The sequence below is a fragment of the Lichtheimia ornata genome (assembly GCF_029851405.1).
Source record: "Lichtheimia ornata isolate CBS 291.66 chromosome Unknown scaffold00003, whole genome shotgun sequence".
Classification (NCBI taxonomy): domain Eukaryota; kingdom Fungi; phylum Mucoromycota; class Mucoromycetes; order Mucorales; family Lichtheimiaceae; genus Lichtheimia; species Lichtheimia ornata.
The window spans coordinates 315,734-343,359 of NW_026695323.1; the positions used below are offsets into that span (position 1 = coordinate 315,734).

The 27,626-nt window shown below is 43.8% G+C and overlaps 10 protein-coding genes across 10 annotated transcripts; 3 read left to right on the plus strand and 7 right to left on the minus strand.

The window, feature by feature from the left end:
• Window positions 1–1,581: 1,581 nt before the first annotated feature.
• On the minus strand, window positions 1,582–4,469 carry O0I10_001099 (uncharacterized protein; the record flags this gene model as incomplete). Its single annotated transcript, XM_058481197.1, has 11 exons — window positions 1,582–2,006; window positions 2,065–2,382; window positions 2,441–2,890; window positions 2,953–3,066; window positions 3,129–3,312; window positions 3,364–3,460; window positions 3,526–3,591; window positions 3,653–3,761; window positions 3,823–4,127; window positions 4,188–4,315; window positions 4,377–4,469. 11 exons carry the CDS (start codon window positions 4,467–4,469, stop codon window positions 1,582–1,584), a joined length of 2,289 nt encoding a protein of 762 aa, XP_058347835.1.
• A 1,762-nt stretch (window positions 4,470–6,231) lies between these two features.
• On the plus strand, window positions 6,232–6,732 carry O0I10_001100 (uncharacterized protein; the record flags this gene model as incomplete). The annotated part of the gene is made up of 1 exon (XM_058481198.1): window positions 6,232–6,732. One exon carries the CDS (start codon window positions 6,232–6,234, stop codon window positions 6,730–6,732), a length of 501 nt encoding a protein of 166 aa, XP_058347836.1.
• Window positions 6,733–7,351: 619 nt separating this feature from the next.
• On the minus strand, window positions 7,352–8,864 carry O0I10_001101 (uncharacterized protein; the record flags this gene model as incomplete). The annotated part of the gene is made up of 7 exons (XM_058481199.1): window positions 7,352–7,626; window positions 7,700–7,816; window positions 7,893–7,935; window positions 8,046–8,312; window positions 8,389–8,473; window positions 8,567–8,598; window positions 8,679–8,864. 7 exons carry the CDS (start codon window positions 8,862–8,864, stop codon window positions 7,352–7,354), a joined length of 1,005 nt encoding a protein of 334 aa, XP_058347837.1.
• Window positions 8,865–9,882: 1,018 nt separating this feature from the next.
• O0I10_001102 (ribosomal RNA small subunit methyltransferase B) lies at window positions 9,883–12,125 on the minus strand (the record flags this gene model as incomplete). Its single annotated transcript, XM_058481200.1, has 5 exons — window positions 9,883–9,923; window positions 9,996–10,243; window positions 10,373–11,251; window positions 11,322–11,572; window positions 11,628–12,125. The coding sequence occupies 5 exons, from the start codon at window positions 12,123–12,125 to the stop codon at window positions 9,883–9,885; spliced, it is 1,917 nt and encodes a 638-aa protein (XP_058347838.1).
• Window positions 12,126–12,504: 379 nt separating this feature from the next.
• On the minus strand, window positions 12,505–13,990 carry O0I10_001103 (uncharacterized protein; the record flags this gene model as incomplete). Its single annotated transcript, XM_058481201.1, has 7 exons — window positions 12,505–12,673; window positions 12,736–12,854; window positions 12,914–13,306; window positions 13,372–13,463; window positions 13,515–13,719; window positions 13,778–13,900; window positions 13,967–13,990. The coding sequence occupies 7 exons, from the start codon at window positions 13,988–13,990 to the stop codon at window positions 12,505–12,507; spliced, it is 1,125 nt and encodes a 374-aa protein (XP_058347839.1).
• A 405-nt stretch (window positions 13,991–14,395) lies between these two features.
• On the plus strand, window positions 14,396–15,314 carry O0I10_001104 (uncharacterized protein; the record flags this gene model as incomplete). Its single annotated transcript, XM_058481202.1, has 3 exons — window positions 14,396–14,503; window positions 14,575–15,171; window positions 15,237–15,314. 3 exons carry the CDS (start codon window positions 14,396–14,398, stop codon window positions 15,312–15,314), a joined length of 783 nt encoding a protein of 260 aa, XP_058347840.1.
• A 45-nt stretch (window positions 15,315–15,359) lies between these two features.
• O0I10_001105 (uncharacterized protein) lies at window positions 15,360–17,073 on the minus strand (the record flags this gene model as incomplete). The annotated part of the gene is made up of 8 exons (XM_058481203.1): window positions 15,360–15,435; window positions 15,492–15,937; window positions 15,993–16,123; window positions 16,184–16,258; window positions 16,320–16,425; window positions 16,489–16,688; window positions 16,744–16,874; window positions 16,943–17,073. 8 exons carry the CDS (start codon window positions 17,071–17,073, stop codon window positions 15,360–15,362), a joined length of 1,296 nt encoding a protein of 431 aa, XP_058347841.1.
• Window positions 17,074–17,448: 375 nt separating this feature from the next.
• On the plus strand, window positions 17,449–18,580 carry O0I10_001106 (uncharacterized protein; the record flags this gene model as incomplete). The annotated part of the gene is made up of 4 exons (XM_058481204.1): window positions 17,449–17,514; window positions 17,569–17,862; window positions 17,930–18,008; window positions 18,075–18,580. The coding sequence occupies 4 exons, from the start codon at window positions 17,449–17,451 to the stop codon at window positions 18,578–18,580; spliced, it is 945 nt and encodes a 314-aa protein (XP_058347842.1).
• A 278-nt stretch (window positions 18,581–18,858) lies between these two features.
• On the minus strand, window positions 18,859–21,758 carry O0I10_001107 (uncharacterized protein; the record flags this gene model as incomplete). Its single annotated transcript, XM_058481205.1, has 5 exons — window positions 18,859–19,853; window positions 19,924–20,687; window positions 20,772–21,332; window positions 21,403–21,458; window positions 21,537–21,758. 5 exons carry the CDS (start codon window positions 21,756–21,758, stop codon window positions 18,859–18,861), a joined length of 2,598 nt encoding a protein of 865 aa, XP_058347843.1.
• A 224-nt stretch (window positions 21,759–21,982) lies between these two features.
• On the minus strand, window positions 21,983–27,410 carry O0I10_001108 (uncharacterized protein; the record flags this gene model as incomplete). The annotated part of the gene is made up of 14 exons (XM_058481206.1): window positions 21,983–22,010; window positions 22,077–22,183; window positions 22,266–22,910; window positions 22,981–23,520; window positions 23,583–23,738; window positions 23,801–24,331; window positions 24,390–24,644; window positions 24,705–25,136; window positions 25,228–25,425; window positions 25,486–25,620; window positions 25,682–25,843; window positions 25,911–26,114; window positions 26,186–26,731; window positions 26,802–27,410. 14 exons carry the CDS (start codon window positions 27,408–27,410, stop codon window positions 21,983–21,985), a joined length of 4,548 nt encoding a protein of 1,515 aa, XP_058347844.1.
• Between the last annotated feature and the right edge of the window lie 216 nt (window positions 27,411–27,626).

A 27,626-nucleotide genomic window follows, 5' to 3' on the forward strand; every position in this document is an offset into this window, starting at 1 on the left:
CCACTTGTTATTGCTGTGACCAACAACATCCAATTCCAAAATCAGCATTGTTAAGCCGGCGCTGCTTTGATTTGCAACAAACGTAAAGCTATGCAATGCTTATTAAAGAATCGTCATCAAAGTACATCCACTGGGCAAATCCCCCGCCATTTATGTGTCAGATGTTAACATCCAAAGATAACACCTACGCAGTGTTGTTGTAAATGAATGTTACTGCGCTGTTATTATCTCGAGATACGAAAAGTTACATGATGCGTTTGGATCAATGAATCATACAAAAAGCCTCTTACACCTACAACCATACAATAGCTATGGCTGATTTCATTGCAAATTCCTTGTTTTGATATCTCTCGTCATCCATGTCAGAGGATAGTTGTTTGGGAGACAAAAAAGGGGGCCCCAAAGTTGTTGACATGTTTTAGATAGCAGCACACATCATACAACTGATAATGTATGACGACCCTGCATATACTCGCCTCCAATTTCCAACCTCGAGTTGTTACAGGTGGAAGTTGCTGCGCTTGTTATCCCCCGAGAAATGAAAGGTTACATGATGCATGTATCAGGCCCCATCTTAATCACAAAGAAGACCTCCTCCTACACCTATACTGTACAACTTCCAATAGCTATGATTGATCTTATTACAAGTTCCTGATCACCCCATCTACATATGACTAGGGGAAATTACATTCTCGAGTCATTAAAAAGCATGCGTATCATGGCTGTTGCACATTCTCTGCAAATCCGATTTTCTATGAAAGTCACTTGACCCTGTTTCACACTTCCTTTTGTACTTTTTTCAGCTCTTCTCGGTGCAAGCGCGGATCCTATTAATCCAAATGTCAACGCTAAATTGAAATTCCTAAAGGCTGCTTGGGAGCTACCTAAAATGTTAGGAGAGGCCGCGAATCCAGAATGCACATTCGAAGATTATCTATTAATGGAGACCTTTTTGGATATTGTTTCTGATGGGGAAATTGGAGCCCGCCTTTTAACTGTGAAAACACCACACCACGACGCCTGCCCACCGGGAGGACTAAAAGAGCTTATCCAAAAATATCCACAAGAGTTTGCCATGGTCAAAGACATGATGGCCAATTGTGGTAAATCCAATTCACCTGGCTCAACGTCGTCAACGTCTAGCACACCACCAAAATAGTCTCTCTTCTTGGCTCGCGCTTCAAAAAAGGCACAAGACATAGAAACAGCCTGTTTGTTGTAGCTTTTATTCATTAATGGTTATAAAGATCCACTTGTTATTGCTGTGCCCAACAACATTATCCAATCCCGATATCAGCATTGTGGTTGTTCTCTGCTTTGATTTCCCACCAAACTTTATTGTGGTACAAAGCGGGGTTGTGTGTGTTGCCATGCAACGCTTATTAAGGAATGGTCATCAAAGTACACTGAGCAAATCCCTCGCCATTTATGTCGACTTCCAAATACAACATCTATCACTCTCTTCCAATTCACCCAAACATTGAAAACGTTTTTGATGGGTTATAATAAAATCTTTGTTGATGCTTGATTGAACATTATTTTGCTATGAATAGGTATAAGTAATGGGTCCAGCTATACAAGTCATGCATGATACTTACCGAATTGTAAATCCCAAGTACCCAAAAGTTTGCGTTGAAGAACCTGTCCCACGCTCAAACCAGGACTACCGTATGTCAATGGTGATAAAAAGATAAACATGCATAGTTGTAAAGTGATAATGCCGGCTGCCACCGCATACGATTTGGTTGCAGGATGTGCCAGCATAGCGAGTGGTTGGAATTGGCGATATTTTGTGCTTGTAGTTCCTTCGAGTGCTGATACGGGTGAATCGATGCCATCAATGAACATGAATTGGAAAACGGCACCCAACAAAAGATAATTGCAAGTCGCAGCTGGTAGATAATGATGTAAAAAGAGTGATCGACCCATGGCGAAAAACGGCAAGTAGTGGAATAGCCAAAGTAGCAAGAAGAATCCTCCTGATGAAAAGAAGCGATGTCGCAATGCTACATATTTGATAGCGTTAGTACCATGGATATCACCATCTCTTCCTTAACCACTTACGTTCATCAATAGGCTCAATGCCTCGTCGGCGTGCAAGAGTATCAGCGAGAGCCACACCAGCGTAAACTGCCACTGCACCAACCGATAGCCACCAACCAAAGATATTACCAGTCATATAGATTTGTTCACGTGTGCTGCTCTTTGACCAGTAGGAGATACCACGAATCAAGAATGGCCAAGAAATGGGGGTCGATTGGTATGGATGCGGCTTTGTCAATCCCGAGTTATGCTTGAACATGCGGAGTTGAAGCTCAATGAATTTACGCAGGAATGGCATTGTCTTGATCTCCTTTTTCTTGTTCATGTTGATCTCGGTAGCTAAGGATAAACGTGTGAGTCACTCGTACTTTATCCCTTGTCCTAATATGACACATACCATTCAATCCTTTAATCTCATGGGCTGTCCAGAAATTCGTGCGATCTTGCGTATTCTTATTTCCATTCACATCCTGCTGCTTCAAAGCCCAATCCGGCAAGCTCTTGTTTCGTGTCCATACTGCCACCTTGGTATCCATGTGTAGGAGCTTCACCGATTTCATGTGCGTGGACCAAATATTGCCATTGTTGTGATCATCCAAAATAACTTGAAACAATGTCTCATTGTATCTTGTATCTTGAGGAACAGTGGTGATCTCTTCGTTGGTGGACATCAATGGAGAAGCAACGTCGTGAGCTAACAAATTGGTGCCAGTGGCAAGATGCTCAAGCTGAATAACATCGCCATGTCGAACAGCTACACGCTTTCCATCCTCGGGAACATCCTTGGTTGGCTTGACACGCCACCAGCAATTTTCATCAGCTTCCTTGACACCAGTAACCTGTTGACCTGTTTTCCCAAGAGCGATATTAATAACACGCTTGGACTACCTTTACCAATAATAAACCTACCTTGACTGCTAATACGCCCATCTTCATATCGCAAAGGGTATCTCAGCTCATGAGAATGAAGGTACACCTCTGTGCCAGGATGATGGAGATTGATAACATCGTAGTAATGGATATCTATGGAGAACAAAAAAAGCTATGTTAGTTGTATCCTATATCCAAATTCTCCTTTTACTTACCCAACGATTTCATCTTGATGGCACTGTTCTTCAATGTTTCTTGGAACAAAGAGCTCATGAATGTATCTCCGGGTCCGGATTGATTCAGAATTGCAAAGTGGACGTAAAACCAAAAGAGGTACACGGCGGTGGGCAATGCGATCAAGCATAGTGCGCGTGCGTTGAAATGTTTCATGAAGTGTTTCTATCACGTTGTCAGTATTTCGCTTTGTCCATGGTAGAGATGCCAGCTTACCATTGTCAAACCACGCTTAATATCCATAAGATCCCATAGATCCACCAAGACACATACTCCAATTGTTGCCACAACGAATAATCCAACCATTTTGACACTATTAGAAATGATGTGTGAGATCATGCTTTGGGTATATCATATAGAGGACGCTTGTCGACATACCTGATTGTCATTGCCATTGTGAAACCTGTTGCAGCCAACCAAAACCACCATGGCCGAGTAAACTCTCTAATGATTATATCCAAGGTTAGCTACCTTGATCCTTCCTCAAATAGATGTGCATACTTACTGGTATCGGTATTTTCGAAACCGGATGTAGCTATACGCGGTGCAGAGCATATAGAATACCAGCATACTGTCAAGCATGATGAGACGATTCTGTGCAACGGCCGAATTATCTATGTGGATCATCAAATGAGTATAAAGGTGTCATTCATTGCCTATCGAATTCGTTCTTACCCAAGAGATACATGCTTGCTGTTAAGGTACATGTGAGAACAGCGTATCCAGATTCACGCATAATGTTGTACAACAGAACGACGCAAAGAACATTCAACGTAGCGGGGAGCGATCGTAAGCCAATGTACGGGACGTTGTTCTCGATATAGCTGTCGCCGATATTGGCAAAGTCAAAGTGGCCATCGTATCCAATCAACCAGCCCATACCAGCCAACATGAGCTTGGCAAGAGGAGGATGTACGTCGAAAAAGTAGGTACGCTTGAGATAAAAGCCTGCAAACTTGCCAAAATGAACCTCGTCAAACCTGATATCCATCATGGTGAGTGTCTTTTCACGTGTCTCATATATCCAACCACTCACTTACACGACTTCTGCAGGGTGCCATATCTTGTAAAAGGTAGTGATAATGCTCAACACAGTGACAGACGCCAATGCCATAGCATGTTGCTTGTTCCACTTTCCAAATCGTGGTGCGCGTAGAGAATGCAGTTCCTTTTTGGTCATCAGTCAATACAGCATACTTTTGACAGGTTGGAGAACGTGTTGATCCCACCTTTTTGTTGTCATCTGCTAATGTTGGTGATGGTATAGTATTCTCATTGTATGGTTCGTGTCCGCGCCTTTTTCGTAGTTGTGGATCGGCCATTGTGCGGTGCCTGATGGAGGAGGAAGTGGAGGGGAAGGAAGAGAACAAAGACGCTGGAAGGAAAAAGATGGTGTCACCAGCACTCAAAGTAATTTCATTCCAACAATCCCCAATGGCATGTAATGTAGCACATAGCCGATACATACACACATCCCATTCTTCAATAAAGAGACGGATATAGCTAAATAACCACTACTACAAAAATGCACATACTTGGAGGAGGCGATGTTTCCTTTTGTCCAATGATAACCAAAATTGTGAACGCATAGACATTATCATATGAGTACGCTGTGATGCATCACACACACACAGATGCTTTTGATCCATCATCATCATCACCGCACGTCTTGGCAACTTACACATGATCTTGCAGCAACACTGCATGAAGACAAAGAGCGCAATGAGGAGTAGTTGTCAACTAGGTGAGAGAAGAAATCATATGATTGACTATGCTGACTACAACAACAAGGCACTCAAATTATCGATTGATTTGCATAATACCATGACAATGGTGCATATGGAAAGATTTCATCACCCCACATTAGAGTCACATCAGCAGCTTTTCTTTTGAAGTTTCTAGTAGCTGCAGCTTACAAGTGGCGATTGTTTACCAAACACACCTATCTATAACCATTCAACACTCTGTTGTTGTTTTATTTTAGCAAGAGGAGAAAGATCTATAATCCAAAAATTGCATGCATGCATACCTGAGCAGTTGCGTTGCACATTTGGCTCCAACTTTGTCTCTCCTTTTCAATGCCATACCGCGTGTTTTGTCATTAACAACAACAATAATAAACTCACAATCTTGTCGATCCCCAATGCTCCGAGAATGTAACAGGTGGTGGAACAAATAGAGCCGATCCATATGTTTCTTGATGAGTATGCGATGGAATTGGAGGGGTATGGTGTGATGCCATGGGAGATGAGGGAAGGAAGGAGGGCCTTGTTATAATGGCATTATCAATTGCAAAGAGTGATGTATATGGTTGGGGGGTCCCCTTCATTGGGTCTCCTCAAGAATACACCCACATCCCATGTCCAACGCCACATTGGCATGCACCACACATCATTGTATGTATATGTAGACTTTCTCCCTTTTTGGCGGTGATACAGATGTACTGAGCCCCAGCCAAGGCTCGTTTTTTTCTCATCACGGATTACAAATGAACACTCTTGGGCGTTGCTGTTGCTGGCATTGTTGTTGTTGCTGTGACCAGGTTTTACTTTACGGGCCGTTGTAGCCGAGCTGACTAAAGAAGTATTTGCCCGGCATAAACAAAACTTTTTGTGTTTCAATGGGATGGTATGTTATGTTGATTGATGCTTCTTCTTCCCACATTATCAGTTTTTTAAAAAACAAGTCGAGATTGTAATGTGCAATGTACATGCAAATGCATGATTTGACCAAAAAAAGAAGGCCACATGGGCTCTTGTGATGAATGGGATCAGTGGCGTCGTAATCGACACAAATGACGTCGGACTCTATGATCTCGCTACATTGAAACAAGAGCACAGAGAAGCACTGGTGCATGATGCGTATGTCTTGGATGCGTAATCCATTATCAAGCGGATAAACTTCAGGATACCGTGGGTCATTCGGATCCACTTTTGCCTCTTGGCTAAAATCGGCATCGTCCTTCTGCAACGCCGCCCCCTGGGTTAACATGCATCCCGCTACATAATAGGCATCGTCAAACATGGGCTATTCATTTTCTTTTTGCTCTTATCTCTTTCACTTGTAACGCGATTTTTTTCTTACATGAACAACGTTTGCACCCGACCCAATTCGCAATCCAGCTTATCCACCAATTCAAGTACCCGCTCTGTATGGTCCAGGTTTTCTGGTCTCATCCATCGACGTCGACGACGTACAAGTAGTCAACGTCGTGAGTCTTATCATTCATCCACTTGCTCCACCGATACACCCACAGCTACCAGCACCACACCTAGTAGTAGCAGCAGTGATAACAACAGCGATTTCGACTTGGCGTCGTCTTCGGGTTCAATTCGTAGCGCATCCAAACCAAAGCGATACTCAACACCGGTTCAATTACGACATCATCGACAACAACAGCAAAAAGACGAATCCTTCCCTCCATTTTTTGCCATTCCCCCTTACAGCCCTACCTATTGTAAAGATAACGAGTTCCCTTATTCCAACTTTTATGTCAGACTACCTAATGGCGATTACATGGTACGCTATAGATCGGGGAATCGAGATATTCTCGGAACCGAAATCATTGCTGGCTGTATGATATGATCCCTCTTGCTCTCTTTCATCATCCAATTCATTTGCATTCTCCTCCTCCTCCTCATTCATCAAGCATTTTATACTTTCTACCTCTTCACTCGTTTTCTACTCGGCTTGTATACGTATATTTTTATAGTAGATCACGCTATTCCCTTTCAATCGTTCTCAGCATACAATTATAGGCTCTATCATTTCACATGTATCTGGCATATTTTGAAATTACAATACACCACCATGCACTTTTCACACACACACACACACACACACAACATGCTTTCTTAAAATGTTGATAATTTCTCAATGGACGATCTGCGTTTTAGAGAAGAATGAGGGAGATCCAAGGGGTGGTTGGTTTTAGGGGAGAACTAAAATGGAATATAGGAGAGCGAAGAGAAAACTTGGGAAGGAGATGACTACGAGGGATGCTGATGAGGAGCGAATAATAGCTCACAAACACAATTCACACACACTCACACAATGGAAACACTCCCACACACACACACGCAAATGTATGTACGCACGCACACAGAAACATATAAACAAATGTAAAAGACAATAAGTGGGGGAGGGAGAAAGAGGTAGAGAGAAAGAGAGATAGAAAGAAAAAGAGAGAGAAAGAGTAAAAGGCTTATGATGATAATGGTGATGACAATGATGATGCAGCAGTAGTAGTAGTTGTTGTTGTAGCAGTAGTTGTTGTAGTTGTTGATGGTCGACAAGCACAAACGGCCCATAATTTCATGTGCCAATTGTAATGTGTACATTCTTGAAAGTATCGCTCCAACACCATCGAGTACTCGTCTGGGTTCTTTAGTAGCCGTGGTGCCAAGAATGGCTTGATGGACCGCATTGCACTTTTCCACGAATACATCATCTCTCCTGCAATAGGGTCACTATCTTGGCCTAAAAGAGATACGATATTGATGTCAAAGTAAGTATGGAGAGGGAGAGAAAAGGCGTGAATGAGATCATTTACCAAATTGAATGACTCGCACTTGTTGCTGAACGTCTTGGAATTGTGCCTCGGATAGTAGCCTTTCCAATTTCGATGCTACGAAAGGATCTTGACCCCGCTCTTGCATTGCTCGATGAACTAGACGAAATTTTATCGTGCATAAAGGAAATCAAAATTCATGCAACCAAGGGCACACAAAAAAAAAGTTACTTACGTGTTGTCATGACAGCATCAATCAGGTTGGAATGACCTGCTTCCTATATAGAAGATAAAGAAAAAACAAATAAGCAAGATGTTGCATGACCAAGAAAAAGGGAGAGAGAGAGAGTAAAGAGATAGGGTTTGCATAGATGCATCTATCACATACGGTGAAATCGGATTCGACCAATTGTACTAAACCACCGGGTTTGAGGACGCGGTATATCTCATTGAGTACTGCAGGCCATTCTTTTGCTCTTAAAGCAACAATGAGTTGACGCATGTGTACGAAATCAAAGGTGTTGTCTTCATAAGGTAAGCCATCCAAGATGTTGCATAGCTGAAAAGTGACATTCTCGGGTCGTATCGTTGTTGGAAACATGTCAGCCATATCGATACCGGTTACGTGGGCGTTGGGATGTTCAATGGCCATTTCCTGCACGACCACAATGTTTCAGTTATTGACACGTGTGCACTTGAATACCAGCCAACCAGCCATTTTTTCTTCTTACCATAACCCATGAGCCTGAACCACAGCCAATGTCAAGTATGTTCGCATTCTGGGGCAATCGTTGTTCGACGTACGGCAAGATGTTGCTACATGATGAAAAGCCATTGAGTTGCTGTTGGTGTTGATGGTGGTGGTGGTGGGGGGGGGAATGTGAGATGACTGAGATGGAGACAACGCACCTTGAAAAGAGGGCTTTGATAGCAAAGTGTTCCTATAAAAGGTTTGAATAACAGGTAATGGATAAAGCGAGAGAGAGAGAGAAAGACAAGGGTTGGAGATAAAGTAACACACCGAATTTAATCGGTCCTGTTCTTCTTCGTCGCGTGGCAAGTAGTAAGAACTCGATTCGATGTTGTGGTATATTCGACCGTCGATATTTATTGTTGGTGATGTAGTCGTTTGGACTGAGGAAGGGATACTCGTGGTTTCGAGGCTGGGGTCACGATGATGTGCTGCTTTAGAAGGTTTTGCACCCATAGGAATAAAGAAAAAAAGAAAGAGTAAAGAAAAAGGGTCCTTTGTGTCCTATCCTCGCAAGCTGTCTTTTTCTTTCTCGTGACACGTTGCGCGACAGGTACCCAAGTTGACACTACTCCGTCGTTGATCTTTTCACAATAGGAGGGTCCCCACATAAAGAGAGAGAGAGACTCTGTGTGTGTGTGTGTGTGTATGTGTGTGTGTGTACGTGTGTAAAAGTGTGGAAAAAAGGATTCATCCCTTTTCTCTTTTTTTTTTTTACTAACCCTTTCTTTGCTTTATTTTCACTGGGTCCGTGTGCTTTCTTACTCTTATGCATTCTACTTTGAAAACTTCCCCCTTTTCTTTTTTGGCCCGTCATAAAACGCTGATTGAATCTATGCCGTTGCGTCGGTTTGGTTCTTGCTTATACCTGCCAAATTCATGTGTGTAACGAAAAAAACGAGTCCCGGCCACGCACGACCCTTCGCTATTAATAACGTTCTTTTTTCAAAAACAACATGTTGCAAGCTTCTTGGTTCGAGTCGCCTATCTTATCCGACAATCAATCCGAGAACAAGGAGAAAAAACTGGACAGCGTATGAGGAGCTTGTTTTATAATTAGGTGGTAACGCATCATTTGTTGATGGATCTCCTCCTCTCTTTTTTTTTTCCATTCTCTCTTTGTTGGTCACTTCTCTCCTGTTACTCCTTGCAAAAGTGGTGTGTGAAAGATGTTTTAGTAGTAGTCAAGGGAAAAAAAAGGAGCGAAAATCATCTTGCCCCATCTCGAGCTAGCCACAGATCACATTCAACCAATCTATATCCGCATCATCTGCTCACAAATACAGGGCCTGACATTTGTCCAATCCCAGGACTATTCCGATTGCCCCACTCAATTCACCTCCCCCCTTGTTCCCCAAAAGTATATCTCTTTTGTCAATTGGACATTGAAGTATATATATATGTTTGCGTGAAAGTGTGTGCGTGTGTATGTAGATAATATTTCAAATGAAATGCATAATGACGTGAAAATGAATTATTTCTTGCCCCTCTTCTTTCTTTGCTTTGCTTGGGATTCTAAAAAAGTGTGCAACATGATTTGAGTACCCAGAAATATTACCACCCAATCCCAGCCAATATTCGTCTTACCTTCAATGTACTTGGCATCCTCTTCATCATTGAAGCCGATAGTCTCCTCCTCTTGTTCTTGCTTGTTGTTCTTCTTCTTTGATCGTTTTGATGATGATAATGATGATGCATCTTCTTCCTCTTTACCGCTATCAAACTTGTTGCTGACTTTTTTGAATTTGGCGACAAAGAAACCATCCATGTTGTGTACGTGAGGATAGAATCGTCGGGTCATCTTAACAGTGGGATGGAAATTCTTGCCCCGGTATCTATGATGCGTGTAAATCAGATGAGCATTACTGCGATTACCCTCCCTCTCCTTCACTCTCTCCCTTTCATTCAAGATCACACTATGCCCATCTCTGTATAACATCCAAAAGGAGGCAAATAACACTTACGATGTGAAACCTTCACGACCAAAGTCAAGACCAGTGGACACAAGCTTAACATTGGGACGCTTGCTTAATGCATAGTTGACAACAGCTTCGTTCTCCTCCACCATTACGGAACATGTTGAGTATACAATGTAGCCACCGGTCTTTGATTTAGCATCCACCGAGTCGATAGCACTGAGGATGAGTTGTTTTTGCAAATGTGGAATCTCGATAAAGTCTTTTTCAGTCTTGTTGAGCTTGACACCAGGATCTTTGGAAATGACACCTGTGCCTGAACATGGGGCATCCAAAAGGACACGATCAAATCCACCAAGCACCTTTGGGAATTCACGACCATCATAGTTGCACACAACAGCGTTTCTCACACCCAAGCGATGAATGTTGGCGATTAAACTCTTGAGACGATCCTTGTTGGCATCATTGGCAAACACCATGCCTGTATTCTTTTGCAATGCGGCGATATAGGTCGTCTTGCCACCAGGTGCAGATGCCATATCAAGTACACGCTCGTTTTCTTGAGGTGCAAGGGCCATGACGGGCAAAAAGGAGGAAGCTGCCTGCAGCATATAGTGTCCAGCCAAGTATTCAGGCGTAGCACCAATAGGGACTTGTGAATTGAACACTTGCAAACCCACTTTGCTCCATTTGCCAATAGGATCAAGGTTGACACCACGGTTGATAAGAGCTTGAGCAAGGTCACGACGACGTGTACGAAGCGTGTTGGTACGAATCGTAACAGGACGTGGCACTTCGTTGGCTTCGAAAAACTCGATGGCTTCAGAGGCTGAGAACAAGTTGTAGAGCTTCTCGGCCAAAAAGTAGTTGTAACCATAGTATGCACAAATGTCTTTAAGAAGACGATCCACATATTCTTGACGTGACCTGAAAAAAGATAAATGTTGTCAATATCGCGTGTGTGGTATCCATGGCTACCATTATCCATCCTACTTACACATTGGGATCGCGTTGTGTCTTGAAGTTGTTGAGGATGTTCACAATCTCTTGGATACGTTGATTGACAACAGTGACATCAGCGACGGCTTCTTCTTCATCTTCAGGAAGGACAAAGTGGCTCGTTTCTTCAGTATCACCAGCAATGTTGGTTTGCATAGCAGCATCCATCAACTCTGCCTCGGCTTCAGCAGCTTCACGTGCCTTTCTTGCTTCAATCTTTCGAGATTTGCGTTCATCCAATCCTTGAAACTAATAACAACATGGTGTCAATCATTGTTACATACATTGCTCGTATGTTCCTTACCTCTGCAATATGCTCATCGTCCTCGTCTTCATCACTTTCTTCCTCCTCTTCCTCTTCCTCCTCTTCCTCTTCTTCTTCTTCGGAATCAGATCCAAGGAAACCCTTGCTGGACTTGGGGAAGATATCACCATTGTCGTCGGAAGCGAGATCATCCATATCAAACTCGTCGTCAAGTGGCTCGTCGTCTTCGTCATCGGTAGCAGGCTCCACATTGTCCCATAGATCGTCCTCGCCACCTTGGTTGGCAACTTCAGCAGCCAAGAACTCTTCCTCTTCCTCTTCATTGTCACTGGATTCTGGTTGCTGCTGCTGCTGCTTCTTCAAAGCCTTCTTGTTGTTGATCTTTTGCTTCTTGGGTTGTGCGATCTGCTCCTCCTGTTGACGCTTTCGCTTGATCTCGGCGCCCTTTTTCTTATTCTTGCCATTGGCTTTGGCATGCTTTGGTGGACCGTCCAAAGGAGCTGGAGGAGGTTGTTTGTTGCGTGCACGTCGTCCCATGGCTGATTGATCGTTTCGGTTCAAGAAGGGTCAACTTGACAACTCGGCTTGCCAAAAAAATTCGCTTGGTCGGGTATCCGGGCGAGCCAATGAAAGCTGCCACGCTGCTTTAATATCAGAGTTTGTGCTAATGACAAAGGGCATTGCAGGATTTTCATATCGAATGTAATGGTCATCCTCTCTCGCATTCAATACATGGTAACGCCATCCATCATCTTGACACACTATCAGATTGGTCATGATACTCAAGAAGCCTAGCTACCTTAATAGCCCATATCCATTATAGCTATAAACCAACCCCTATGATGCTCCAAACAACAATGTATGAAACCAAATCCAATTCTTCTATTAAAAAGTACAAATGAAGCCTAGACTTATATTATAACCAAGTGACCTTGAGAACTTCACGTTTAACTGTGCTGTCACTTTCAAACACGCGCTCTGCTACCAATTTGTCGCCATCCTCATCCTTGGTTTCCTGTAACAAGTTGCAGAATGGCAGCACACCACCACCTACACCAAAGTAAACAGTCTTTGCAGCCACATAGCTATATTCAAAGCAAGTAATAAGCACGCTATCCTCCACCTTTGATCTTCCTTAGACACTTACCAAACACCATCAGGCTTCTTCAAAGTCTTTTGGATGGTTTGTACAAGGGAAAGCAAGGCGTCTTGAGAATAAATGGTTTCCGAAGTAACAATCATGTCGTATTTGCAGCTAGCAATGGTCTAAAAAGTATACAACCTATCTTAGAGAATTGCAACCATCACTAGAAATCATGACCTACCGGTAAGCCACTCCAATCACCAACAAAGGCACGTGTGCGTTGACCTATACGTTGCAGCATGTCAGGTACGTGCTCGGTAGGTAACTCGGCTTCAGCATCACACGTGACATTTTCACCAATGATGCCATCCTTTTCATCGTCCTCGTCATTCTCTTCGTCTTCATCTTCGTTTTCCTTTTCACTTTCAGGAGCCTTTTCTTTCTCAGTTGATGTCTCTTCTTCATCTTCTGGTTGTTCATCCGTAGAAGCGTGTACTTGTAAGACGGTATTCAAGAGAATATTGGGCAACGTGATATACTGAATGACTTGTTCATTGTAATCCAAGACATCCACGTGATTGGTAGAATCATGCTGCAAGAGAAAGAGTGATGGTAATGCAGATCCACATCCAAGCTAAGCATAGCAATAGCATCGTTATCAGTCAACTAGTATCCCCATTTGCTTACTAAAAGGATTACCTCCAACACACGCTTGTTGCTGATTTGCTCCTTGGGCAATTTTGCCAAATATTCAGTAAGATCGAGAGAGCATTCCCAGGTCTTGAATCCACCTATGTTGAATATTAGCACGAGGATAAATCCACCAATCATCGAAACTCTACCTTCATAGACACCACGCACTAGATCACTATTGCTGTTCAAGTCCAACATGTTGACAATCTTTTTCTCTTCAGCATCCTCGTTGCCCAAAGTATCTTGCATAGCCATCTGGTATTTGACATCACCGAGAGCACGCTTATAGAGAGGTTGATTCACGTTGGGTATATGAAGAATGTCGGCTTGGATGGCGGATGGCAAGGTACAAGTCTATATCCATATATGAGAAGAAGGCTACGCTTGATTCCTCCATATCCAAAAGACATACTGTGATATCATATTCATAGCAAGGCGTCTTGTCAACAGCTTGTTGCTCTTCAAGTGATAGATCGTTGAGAGTCGAGTTGAGCTCGTTGCCTTGATCGATCTCCTCCAGATCCAGATCGTCACTCTGCCATTCGTCTTGACCCGTTAGCGCATGCGAGGTTTCTTTAAGGTCATGCTACACAATGCTTACCGTAAAGTTGAATTTGAAAGCCATGTTTGAACGTACGAGATCGCTCTTCCACCAGACCCGAAAAAAAGGAAACTCGGTCGGACTTTTGGAATTCCTTCCTTGACAACAATATCATAGCAACAGAAAGCACCAGCTTGTGCCTTACTACCAATCCCCACTCCCATCTTGCGTCTACCGCATCATGCAGTATAGAGTGAACAGCTGATTTTACATGAAAGCCTCCCCTTTATGTACATAATTCCTGATACTCATTGTCTTCCTCTTCTAATTTCGTCAACAATGAACCTATGCATATAAGTAATTATTGGCAAAGTCTTTAATCAGACCTCTATAATGAATGGCATACCTTTTATTTGATCCCTAAATGATTTGCTTCACCTTACAATGTAAAGCAAGTTGTTAAACAACCCCTAGCTCCACTACGACTTGATGGTCAACGTACCAAGCTTATCCAATGTCACTCAACCACCATCCTATCATCCTCATCATAGCAAAATGGATGTGTTCATCAAGTTTTATTCTTTGATAGGACCAAGAGTAAGGTGACATTCTACGATATGGTCATGTGCTTGTGGCTGGCAACAATCATTCACGGGTTGCTCTTGCAGAAAGCTCTCTTTTGTATCATGTCCGCTGTTGTCTTTCGTGATCTCAAGACGATCCCCACGCCTTCTGGTTGGACACCCGAAGTGAAGTACATTGACAAGTTGCTATGGTCACCGAAAATACCTCCTGAAGTGCGCATGAGCTTTGAGCCCAAGGTGCCCAAGAATGCCGATGCAGTACAAAGCCCCCGTTTCCTTGCCGACAATGTCAATGTGCGTGGTACTCAATTCGCAGGCATCAAAGAACAACGACGCAATGTCAAGATCAAGCGTATCACGGATCCCAAACATCCATGCTGTGGTGCTTATGGGTTGTTTGCTGCTCAGACCTTACAGCCACGCCAGTTGATCCTCGATTACTTGGGTGTTGTAGAATACAAGACGTATGATCCAACGTCCGACTATGTCCTCCGCTTAGGCACTGATTTATCGGTGGATGCTGCAAAGTATGGAAACGAAGCACGGTTTTGTAATGATTTTCGTGGCGTTGGACCAGGTCCCAATGTGTGCTTTTTAAACTACATGGATGAACGAACACGGCAAGTGCGTGTGGGTATCTTTGTGCTTGGTAACAGCAAGATCAAAAAGGGAGAAGAATTGGTAAGTAGAGCTTGAAACTTTATTGATGAAGTGTGGGATGTTAAACATGGAAAACTATCCTGTAGCTCGTGACTTATGGCAAATCATTCTGGACAAAGCGAGGCATGGATATCCATCAACAAAATCATTCACAACGACGATAGGACTATACCATACTATAAATCATCCTTTATTTAATTGCATATACATTAAAATGTAACACCCAATTCATCTGCAACCTTTCGATACAATGGCAAATAATGGACCATGGGAGCAATACCATCCCTAAATGCATGATATGAGCATTCATCCTCTTCCTAAATGTCCCGTGTAATACGTACTTCATATCCTTCAATCGTTTTACCCTTTGTTGCATATCATTACGATGGCGTTGTGCTTCTCGTTCACGTTCACGTTCCACTTTGACTTGCTGGGTCGATTGCTCCGTTGCCACGCGTGGTAGTTCATTTCGTGTTTGTCGGGGCTTGTCAGAATCCAATACTTCTTTCAACAAGTCAAGCTCACGCTGAATTTCTTGCTGCATCTGGTCATCTTGCATAGATCGAGCATGTTCCAATTTGGATAGCAACACAGCTTGTTCCATGGATGCATTGATCGTACGACCCGCCACCTCCTGCTTCCGCTTGATCATTTCAGAGACTTCCTTGTCACTCAAAACATACGTGGCCGCCTTTTCAATGTCTTTTGCCTTGTGTTCAACTTCTTCAATATCAGGAAGAGTCACGTGTTCAGCTTCAAGCGTATTGATGAATCGAGTGTATTCTTGCTATAAAAGATATGGATGAATAACAATGATTGATCCAAATCCCATTCATTATTACCTGAGAAAGGCTGTGATTGGAAACAATATCCATAGTAAATGCTCGCTCAGCACTTCCATGTTTCAATAAAAGAGCCTTTTTGCATGTCGTGCTTTCTGAAATCTTGTATGTCTTGTGCCAATCCACGATATCTGATATATATACCACCTTATTAGACTCGTCCTCTTTGAATGAACCATCCAACAACTTACCAATGACTTTGCAAAGTCGATATACCGAAGATCGTGTCTTGCTATCATCTCCAATGTAAATACGGACATAAGCATCTAATCAAATCATTCATCCGTCAATTCAAATGTCCGTCATGCATGAATAGGCCATGCTCACCTGTCACTGTTCGATCGAAATAGGGCGCATATAACCATTTCTCCAATTGATAGCGTCGCAAAACAATAGACTGCATTTCTTCCAATGTCGGCGTTCGCTTCTTTGCCTGATTCAAAAAGACGACGTTAGCCTTCGGCTATCCTTCTTTCATCCCACAATCCATGATTACCTTTGTCTCAGCATAGTATTCATCATCTTCCTCGATTTCACTTGCTTCTCCTGCACTCTCATCACTGTATCGTGTACGTTTGCGTTCAGGCGTGGGTGATCGTCGGCCACGCTTGGATCGACTCTTGTGCTTTTCCTCTCGACGTCGAGTAAGTTCATTCAGTGCTCGTGATGTGCCGCTTCCTTTTGCTCGTGTGGATCCTAGACAGCAAAAGAGTTATTCTAGTGGCATAGCGTATACTCGTAGGATATTTACGTCGTGTGGTATCTTCTCGTCGGCCGTCATTCAACAACTTGCGCACTTCAAGGCGTTCAAGGTTGCGTTGTCGTTCTTCGGAACGTTCACTCAAAATGCGTTCACGCTCCACTTCAGGAAGAGCCAGCAATCTGATCCACGGAAGAGTGAGTTGTGGTGGTAGTAGTAGTAGTACAAGTGTTGATTGAAAGAGACATACCGTCGTCGATCTTCCTCATCTTTGTACAAGTCGGGACCATATTCGTCAATACCATCGTCGTCGTCATCCGATCGTGCACCACCGCCATTGTCAACAAGCTCGAGAATCAAGTCGTCGATTTCTTTGCTCATGGGTCGTGAAAAAGGATAAGGGAAGGAGTAAAAAAGTATCTCCACCGCAAACCAGCCAGTGCATGTACATGAGCGATTTGAGAAGGCGACGACAGCGACGACGACTCCCGTGACTTTGCAGTAGTAGTGGTACCTCTCCAATCCACATCTTTTATGCAACCTGTCATCGTTCAATACACTTTCCTATATCCAAACACAGCCACAATCATACTATAAATACTGTTCTATAACATCATTGAGGATCCAAGGCTATGTGTGTGTGATGGTGTCACTATTGACTGATGTGGGCGAGTGGATGTTGCTGGGGGGCGGTATTCGAAAAGCAGGCTATAAAAGGGATGGGGTGTAAGTAATCATAATTCAAGGCACAAACCAATGTGGAGAAACAGACTTTTACTGGTTCTTTCGCTCATCGGTGCTATCTTTGCTGTGGGGGTGATGGTAAGAAGCTCTCCTTCCAAGACATATACAACTGCTCACTCGTACTTTAAACAGTCGTCCGACTATGTTACTTATCATCCTGGTAACCTCCCCTTGATTATCACGGCTCCTCATGGTGGCTATTTGAAACCAAACGACATCCCAGACCGCAAGCCAAAAAACAAGACCGTGTTGATAGGTGACATGTATACAACCGATATTGCCTTTGCTATCAGTGACGCAGTGGCAGATCAGTGTCATGGCGCTAGACCCCATGTGGTTGTGTTTCATGTATCTCGGCGTAAAGTCGACGCCAATCGTCCTATTGAATCAGGCACCGATTCGCCACAAGGTCAAGCTGCTTGGAAGGTGAGTGAGATGATGGATGGATAACACACAAACAAATGGATGCTAATGATGATGATGACAACCTTAGGAATTCCATCAAGCTATTCAGGATGCAGTTGACCACGTGATGGCGAACTATGAGCATGGTTTGATTTTAGACATCCATGGTAGGTACATGCATACGTGTATATGTTCATTCTTTTACAAGATGATTCATGCTACCGTTTATGTAGGACAAGCACATCCCCACGAAAGAGTTGAGTTGGGTTACTTGCTTTACAAATCGGAACTCATGCGACTTGATGATAATGATGAAGCTATGGATGAAGCAGTAAAAAGGAATTCCTCGATCCAAGCGTTGGCAAAACGTGTGGCGTCCTCCTTTCCGCCTCATGAATTATTGCGAGGAAACGGATCATTCGGCGACCTATTAGAGAGATCACCATCATCATCAAACAGTGTCGTTCGCACCATGCCATCTCCCTCCCATCCTTATCCCTATTCGGAAGAACGCTATTATCGAGGAGGTTACATTACTCAAAGATACCACACACCCAATAACATGGACGCCATCCAGCTTGAATTGCCCAAGCACTTGAGATTCACAAAACAAGGACGGGATACCATCACGATGGCCATTGCTGATGCTGCATGCTACATGTTGGAGACATACTATACACAACAACCATCACAAAAACAACGACAACAACAGCAACGATGGATAAGCGCAAAGTTGTAATATACATAGTGATATACAAATAAAACCTGCATGCTTCACATGACCCATACACAACACTGTACCACGTGTTTCATATTAGCGCGCCACCATGGGAAAGATGAAATCAAGGGGAGGTGCATATGGGTCACACACGTTGCATTTTGGAGGAACTTCAAAGATGATATCTTGTGTACAAGGCTATGCAAGTTTATATATCGTTTTACTTATGACACACTATGTAAAAAAAAAAGGAGAGAGGAGGGTGGATGGGTGGGGTGAGGTGAGGTGAGAGGACTTTTTTAAGGATGAGGAGGTGGTATATGCAAACCGGTTGTGTCGTGAGTTGATGGATGACCCAAAAACACAGACCAGTCTGTTGTCCACGGGTACGATGGATGATGATGTTGTGGCGTTGTTGTGGTTGTGGTTGTGGATGCGTTAAGAGGAGCGTTAAAAGTGGATGCAGTTGTGGTCGTCGTCGCCGCCGTTGTTGTCGTTGTCGTCGTCGTGGAGGGTGGTAATGGATGATGAGGAAGTGGTGGATAGGTATTATGTTGCAAAGCTTGTGGGGCTATATACTGCTCAGGATGATGATGATAAAAGTTCATTGATAGCTGAGCCGTTTCGGGTTGTGGTAAAAAGCAAGGTGTGTTTGAATGTTGACCCATGATAGATGCTGCTACATCAGGACGAATATCAGGTGTGATGCCACCCAACACACTGCAATTGACCATTCTTTGCTCAAACACATGATTGGATTTTGGATATTCCTCATCGGCAACAGGTTGTGGTGGTTGCTCTGGTGATGGTAGAGGTGGTGGTGCTGTTGCTGCTGTAGCCATTTGTGAACGTCGCTTATTACGTGCATGACCATTGGATGGTGCTGAGGGTGTTGATAACTCGTTCACGGTGATAAGCATTTGAATAATTTCAATCGCTCGTGGTGCAGAACACAAATGCTCATGTGATTGGAGTAACGACAATGATTGCACAAGTGCTTCTTGCCTTTGTGATGACGCACGATCTTGTAATGTGTTGGAAAGGTGTACTAGTGAGGATTGGAACATGGCGTAGACAAAGCATGTAGGAAGACATAGCGCCATGTTGGGTTCAATGCCTGCTGTGGTGCTGCCATGTTGTCGTAAAATAGCTGAAATGTTGTCTGCTGCTTCAGTGCAAGCCTTACGAGACTCGGCGACGATTGATTGTAGATCTGGGAACTGAGCTGGTGATAATTGGATAAAGGGTCTGTGGAGCAAAAGCACAATGGTATTGTAAAACACTTGCAGATGAGCTAAAGCATGTATGGTTAGTAGCTGTTTTTGCGTCAATGCAATCGAGATTTTATATATATATGGGCTTACCTTTCTGGGAGGGTGGTATCGTGACACCATCTTGAGCTTCATCCAAAGATGCACGCCAATTCTTAAGTCGTCGATCAAAGACCACAAGAATGGTAGGATCATCAAGCCCAGCATTACAATTGGATCGTTTTGCTTTTGGTGCGTAAAGGGCTTTGAGAACACGACCCAGAATCTCAGATAATCTGATAAGTAATAAAAAGGGGCGATAAACAGGTTCACCGGTTGGCCCAGCATCCGTGACGCGATAAGGGGATGGCATATCGGTATCAAAATCACGATCGAGAATCGTCAATGGTTTGCCAGCACGAGCTCCCATCCATCGATCAAGTACATAGCAAGCATAAAAGACACGATGTCGTACTTCAATTTCGGATGGAGGTAAACGCCAACCTTGACAAGAGCGATGCAAACCCAAATCCTGAGCCATGCGAATAGCTGTTCCCAAAGTAAACCATTGAACGGATTCGACGTCATGACCAGCGCCATCATCCATGTCGAGATAAAGCGTCATCAATAAACCCGCTTGCACATGGCACAGCCGTGACCGGAGTGCGTCTCGTAATCGTTTCATCACCTTCCTAAAGTAGAGGTCGGCAAACTGGTCGGCCTCCTTCTCTTGGAAATGTTGAGCGGCGTATCGAAAAGAAAGAGCAAGCATGGCTTGAACCAACACAGCCGGTGGTGATGGACTACGCGTGCGATATTGTTGCATAAACTTGGATTCATTGATGATAGGTAAAAATGGATGAAGATGTGTAAAGAAACTATGGGCAACAACAACAACAATGAGAATAAGGTTTATACTTTACACAAGGGCTCATATAGATATGTATGTATCCCACACTTACAGTCCAATCATTTTGTCCGACATTTGCTTCGTGGGTGTTTTACTCGTAGGTCCTGCTGCTGCTGATGCAGGGTGGTGGTGGGAACGGCCCTGGTCAAATATAGCTGAGCGCATCGATAACCCAACGTCGACAAGTCGTGTGTCCACCTTATTGCCACCTTCACTCGTACGCACAATCATTAGCTCATCTTGCGCCATCATCTTGAGCACCAAATCGTCTCGTCCAGGCCAACGAATGAAGGGCTTGCTTTTGAAAATGTCGTGATCAACAAGTTGTAACCCTGCAGAGTGTCCCGTGTATTTGATCGAGTCGTAATCCTTGGTTACTGTAATATCATGCACGCTATTGGTACTATTCGCTTGGTTGTCATCGTCATCATCATCGTCATCGTCATCGTCTGAAGAAGAATCTGAAACGGCTGATGGTGAAGCGGGTGGTGGCATATGGTCGCGTGGGTCGTATTGAAAGTCGCATTGCTCAAGTTGCTTTATGGATGATTGAGTTAAAGATACAAGCAATCGCTCCATCTTTTTGCATCGTTTTTCAAGATTGTCGACATATCTACAATAAAGGGCATGTGAGTTTGCAATGCATGTTTAAAAGTAAGGGTGGCTGCATGTAGTATACATACACACTTGGTGGACCTCGTTTCTTACGAACGGTCTGGAATTCACAAGTATATCCCCACTATTAATAAAGAGAAAAAATTTATCGGATGAGCGAGTCTATTTCAATGAAAAGGAAACCCATTGCAATCGTATTTACAGCTCGACAATTTGAACAAGGAATTGAATGATCAGCGTCGCATCGAGACTTTCGTTTCCTGCAGAAATCACAGCTGCGTTTGGCACGAGTACGTTTTAGAGGTGTTGTTGATGATAGGGTCGATGGTGATGGTGTTGGGGTGGGCGGATTGTGGATATGGTTATGCAAGTGGTGGCTGGTTGTTGTCGTTGATGATGCTGGAGAATACTGCAAGCTATTCATTTAAACATGGAAGGAGTTTTTATAAAAAAAGGTGTCCAAAACAAGAAAAAGGAATCTCAAGAAAGAAAAGGCCTCATTTATAAAACACACTACACAGGTATAAAAACCACGTGCCCTGAGTTTTGCCATATTTGCGATATTTCATTGGATAAGAGCAAATTTCAGTGGGCTGTCTTTGAACTCTGGTGTCGCTCGGACCGTTTTCTCATTACTGCGCACATCTGTCATCGTCGCTGCAGGGAATCAATGACACTAGTGGACATAAACAGGTTTCAGCTACCATGTACATGTATACACATTTCCCATATATGTACTTACCCGAGCATTTTGATGTTTTCCTCCCTGTATTGATTGATCTCGTCATGCAATCGATTATTCTCGTTAAAGATTTCCTCCATCTTGGACGCTTGCTCTTTTAGTTTTGTCTGTTACACAATTAACAACATTTGTGTGTGTGAGAAAAATGCAACTTTGCTTCCCCCTCCCCCCCGTGGCACCCATAAATACCTCACTGCTCTCCACATCATCCTCAAGCCACCTGTTCTCCATCTCCTTGGACTTCAATTGTGCTTCTAATTGTCGCATCTTCTCTTCCATCTCGGCAATCTTGGTTCTATTCGCTTGATGCAACTTTTCCAAATCCTTTTGCTGTGTGCTGGTCACCGTCCTTAATCGATATGAAAAGTCTTCAAGCTCCTTGTCCTTCAAATCAAGCATCTTTTGATGACTTTGGTGCAACACTCGCAATTCTTTTTGATGCTGCGTGGCCACCGATTGCAAACGTTGTTCGAATTCAGCAGCTGCTTGTTGTGAATTACCATGCTCGGCATTTCTAGCCATAGCCAATCGTAATCGTTCTTCCACCTCTTCAATTTCTTTGTCCTTTGCACTGATCATCTTTTCAAACGAGATCTTCATGGCACGCAACTCTTCTTCTCGATCACCTGAAGATTGCTGTCGTCTCAATTCATCATCCACTCGTTTCATTTCTTCGTCTCGGCGTTTGGATCGCTCACGCTCAGTTTCAACTTGCTCTTGTAATGATGCCATATCCTCCTTATGTTTACGCTCCGCTGCTTCCAATTTGGCTTGCAATGTTTGAATGGCCTCGTTGTGTCTGTTTTCCACTTCCATGGCTCTGTTCTTGGACGACTATATCAGGTGACATGTGTCAGTGATGATGAATCTTTTTTTTCTCTCTTGTGGAACCAATAAGACTTACTTCAGCTTCAGCTGCAAAGTTCTCAGATTCCGATTGAGCCGCTTGCAGTTGCTGTTTCAGAGCATCCATCGCCTGAGCGTGATGAGATTTCAATGTTTCAGTATCAGCCGCGTGTTTGTCATTGAGTGCCTGGATCTCTTGTTTGTGCTTCTCGCCCAATTCATTCCATGCTGCTTCAATGTCCTTTTGTGCATTCGACTCGATCTCTTCACGTATTCTCGTATATTCGCTTTCATGATGTGCATCCACATCACCCAGCTTATCCTTGTAGCTCTGCTCAAGTGCAGCTTGTGCCTTGCTGGTCTCTTCACGGAATGATGCATATTCTTGCTCAAGGTGTTGTTTGGCAGTCGAATGCTCAACGATCAAACTCTCAACCTTTTGCTGATGCTCTTGTTCCAATTGTTGTTTGGCACTTGAATGCTCTGATAACAAGCTGTCAATCTTTTGCTGATGCTTTTGCTCGATCTCTTGGATGGCAGAAGAATGCTCAGCAGCCAAGGCCTCAATCTCTTTTTGATGCTCTTGCTTCAACAATGCCTGAGGATGACAATGATAAGTTATCAAGCAGTAATAATAGTAGAGATTCCCATGCCTCATACCTTTGCATCTTCGATCTTCTTACTAGCCTCTTCACGAGCTTTGACACCAGCTTGTTCAAGTGCCGAGGCATGCTCTTGGTGCAACTTGTCAACTGCAGCAACATGCTCCTGCTTGGTCATTTCCAATTGTGCTTCATATTCAGCTCGGATGGATGCCTACATGATCATGAATTGAGTACCTATCACCCATTTTAACTTTTGCTTTTTTTATCCTTTACCTGTGCCTTTTCCATTGCCTCATTAGCGTCACCATTGGATTGGATACTTGCTTGCAAATCAGCCACAGCAGTTGCATGTGTCTCCTTCAACTTGGCCAATGCATCGGAATGCTGCTTATCACGATCTTCAAGCATTTGCTGGTGATCTTGTCGAAGCTTGCTTTCCAGCTGTAGAATGGCTTCCTCATGTGCTTTTTTCAATTGAGCTTCCAAATCGGTCATTGCATCAGCGTGGGTTTGCTTAAGGCTCTCGATCGCTTGTTGATGTGCATCGTCTCGTTCACGAAGCGCTTGCTGATGAGCTTCCTCACGTTCACGCATCTCATCCGCATAACGTTGATCTTGTGCAACCTTGGCTTCCAATTCGGCAATGGCAGCTGCTTGTGCTGCTTCAAGCTCGCTCTTTTGTTGTTGATGATCCTGTTCTTGTTGGCGCATCTTTTCCTCTTGAGCTTGTAATTCAGCAGCATGCTTTTCTTTCAGGTCGGAAAGCTCTTTTTGCAATTGCTCGGTTGCTTCACTCTGAACAGCCTTTTTTAATCCCTCTTTAGTAAACAATGCTCGCATAATAAAAAGTGTTCATAGTTACCTGAGAAGTACGATGCGTGTCTTCAACAGCATTGGCATATTCCTCCTTGATCTTTTTCACCTCTTCTTGATGAGCCTTGATTTGAGACTGCAATTCCTCTTCTCGCTTCTTCAACTCGTCTTGATGGGATTGGACTAGGGCATCACGTTCCTTGTCGCGATCAAGAGTATACTGCATTTGAGCCTCCTTCATCTTTGATTCATGCTCCTTGGTCAATTGGGCCAACTCAGCAGCGTGTAAATCTTTCAACGCAGCCTGCATAGTGATACGTCAGCCATTACGCCAAATCAACCCTCTAAAAAAGTAGATACAAACCTCAACTTCCTTTTTGATATCATCCAAACTGCCCTTGTGGTTGTTTGACAAATGATCCAATTCCTCCTTGTGCTTGTCAGCGAGCTCCTTTTGCTGATCTGCATGTTTGCTGATATCCTCTTCCAATTGCTCCACACGTAATCGATGATGCTCTTGCAATTGTTCCATGGCTTGTTGATGACCAGCAGCAAGTTGTTCCATCTTTTGCTCCAATTCAGCACGAATTTTGGCTTCAGCTTCGGTGCGTTCGGCTGTGATTTGCTTGATTTGACTCTCATGCTTTTGGGCTTGTTCTTGCAATGCAGCATCAATTTGATCCTTGGCTGAATCCGTTGCTGATGCGGTAGCCGATGCAAGTTTTTCATCCAATGCTGCAGCATGTTTCTTTTCAAGATCAGCCAATTGCTTGTTATGCTCCTCAAGTAAACGAGTCTACCACCAAGAATGTGCCGTCAGCTAATATGCACACACACATACATCCACGTGCATATGCATGCATATGACACCGCGCCCCAATGTTTACCTTTTCAAGTTCCTTTTCCTGCTCAATGCGATGCTCGTATTCATCCATCAATGCTTGCTTCTCCTTGGCAGCAGCCGCTTGAAGTGCTTCATTCTCCTCTGCAACAGCACGCTTCTCAGCTTCCAACTTGTCCAGCAATGCTTCAAAATCACTCTTGGATGCAGCAAGATCTTGTTCAAACTTTTGTTGACATGCAGCCTAATAAAATGAATAGCTATATCAGTCACCATCCCATGTTGATCATTGTATCCCACATACCTCAATACTGGATCGAGCCTCTTCTACAGCTGATACACTCACAGCCTTGCGTACATCTTCCAGCTGCTTTTCATGAGATTCGGTGATGGATTGCAATCGGGAATTGTGCGACTGCTGCAATGCTGAGATTTCGGCCTAATGCGAGATTTTGTTTATATACATGCACATCACATGGGAGGATGCCCTTTCAACTTACCCTGAACGATTGGGTAATCTCATCCAATTTGCGCTTTTGCTCCACCTCCATAGCTTCATTATGATCCTGCAACTCTTTCAATGCCTTTTCATGTTCTGCACGTAGCTCAGCGAGTTGATTCTCATAGGATTCTTTCAATTCGGCGGCTTCTTTCTTTGCTGCCTAGATGTACAAAATAGGTGTGTGTTAATATACCTCTCTCTTTCACCCCTTCTTCTCTTCTTATTACCTCTAATTGTTCTTTCAACTCCAAGGTTTCAGTCTCAGTTGCCTTTTCGGTATCAGCATTTCCAGATGTTGCCTCATACTTTTCACGCAAATCCTTCAGCTCAGATTCATATTGTGCTTTGAGAGACTCTGTTTGCTCGGCATGTTGCTGATTGATTTGATTTGTCAAGCTGGTCAAACGTGTTTGATGTGACTTGTGCATTTCCTATAAAGAATGGATCAATCATCCTACCTCTCATATCTACACACACACACACACAAAATATCTTCTCTTACCTGAATATTGTCTCTCATCTCATCCATGTCATTCTTGAGCTTGGCAATCTCCTTTTCCTTTTCACGAATCTGAGTTTGCATAGCATCCTTTTCTCCTTCCAACTTGGTGCGTAGCTTTTCAGTGTTGTCTCGCAACCGTTCTTCAAGGGCTTCCTGCTCACGTGTAGCTGCTGCACGTTCCTCTTCATGCTCGCTACGGATTTGAGCCACCTGAGCATCAGCAGCTTCTTTGGCGTCCTGAAGTTGTTTTTCAAGTTGTTCAATCTCAGCCTTGAGTGCTTCGATGGATACATCAGGTGTAGGTGTAGGCGTTTCGGGTGCTGCTGCTGTTGTTGTGCTAGCTTCATCTTTTTGATCTTCTACTCCATCTACATCCTCATCCTCAGCTGCTGATGCTGGTGTTACCGATTTCTCCGCTGCGCTCTTTTGCTGCTCATCAAGTGATGCCTCCACCTCACTCAACTTGGCCTTAAGCTCATTCAAATCCGTTTCCTTGGCATCCAGCTGTTGTTGCTTTTCTTCCAATGATGCTTTAAGTTCCTCATTCTATATAAAATATAAAAATAGGTTACTAATGATTGGGGTAATGTAAAATGACATGTGATCTCATACATACCTTGGCACGAAGTACCTTGAGCTCGGCCACAGCTTCGGAAGGTTTGATCCCATTGGCGGTGGATGTCGTAGTACGAACAACGGATGGTTTGCGTGTGGCAGTGGTTGGGGAAGCAGGGGTGACCGATGTGCGCCTAGCAGCCGAAGTAGTTGAAGCAGTAGGTGAAGTGGTTTTGCGTAATGTTGACGAGGTTGATGAGGTTGATGTCTTGCTAAGAGTACTGCTTGTGCGACTGATTGGTGTTTTAGTGGGTCGAGAAGTGAGCGGGGTACGTGTTGAAGAGGCACTCGTTGTGGTTGAGCGAACAGAGGAACGAGTTGTGCTGGTGCTTGTGGTGGATCCGTCAGCATTACTCTTAGCCATGCGTGATGCCGTGCTGGCAGTTGCACGTGAAGCTGTTGAAGGTGTTCTTGTTACTCCTGTAACAGAGGGAGTTCTTGTGGCTCGTGTGGTGGAAGTGGTGGTGGTTCCTGAAGCTCCTCTTGTGGCGGGTACCTTGGAAGGACGTGGCGGGGTAGCAGCAGTAGTAGTAGTGCTGCTCACACCAGCAGCTGCCAGTGAAGACACTCTCGGCTTTCGAGTTGTTGTTGTTGAAGTACCCTCTGTCATGATAAGTAGAATACAAGCCAAAAAGGGTAAAGAAAGAAAAGAGTGGAAAGAAGAAAGGCAGCTGCACCTGACGGGTGATCCTATTTTTTTAGCTCTTTTATCCATTGCAACACAACAACAGCACATACGCACACTTTGAGTTACCCCAGCACCAATGGCATCTGCTCCCCCCACCGACAAGTAACGACGACAACGCTTATTATCACCATCCGTTGC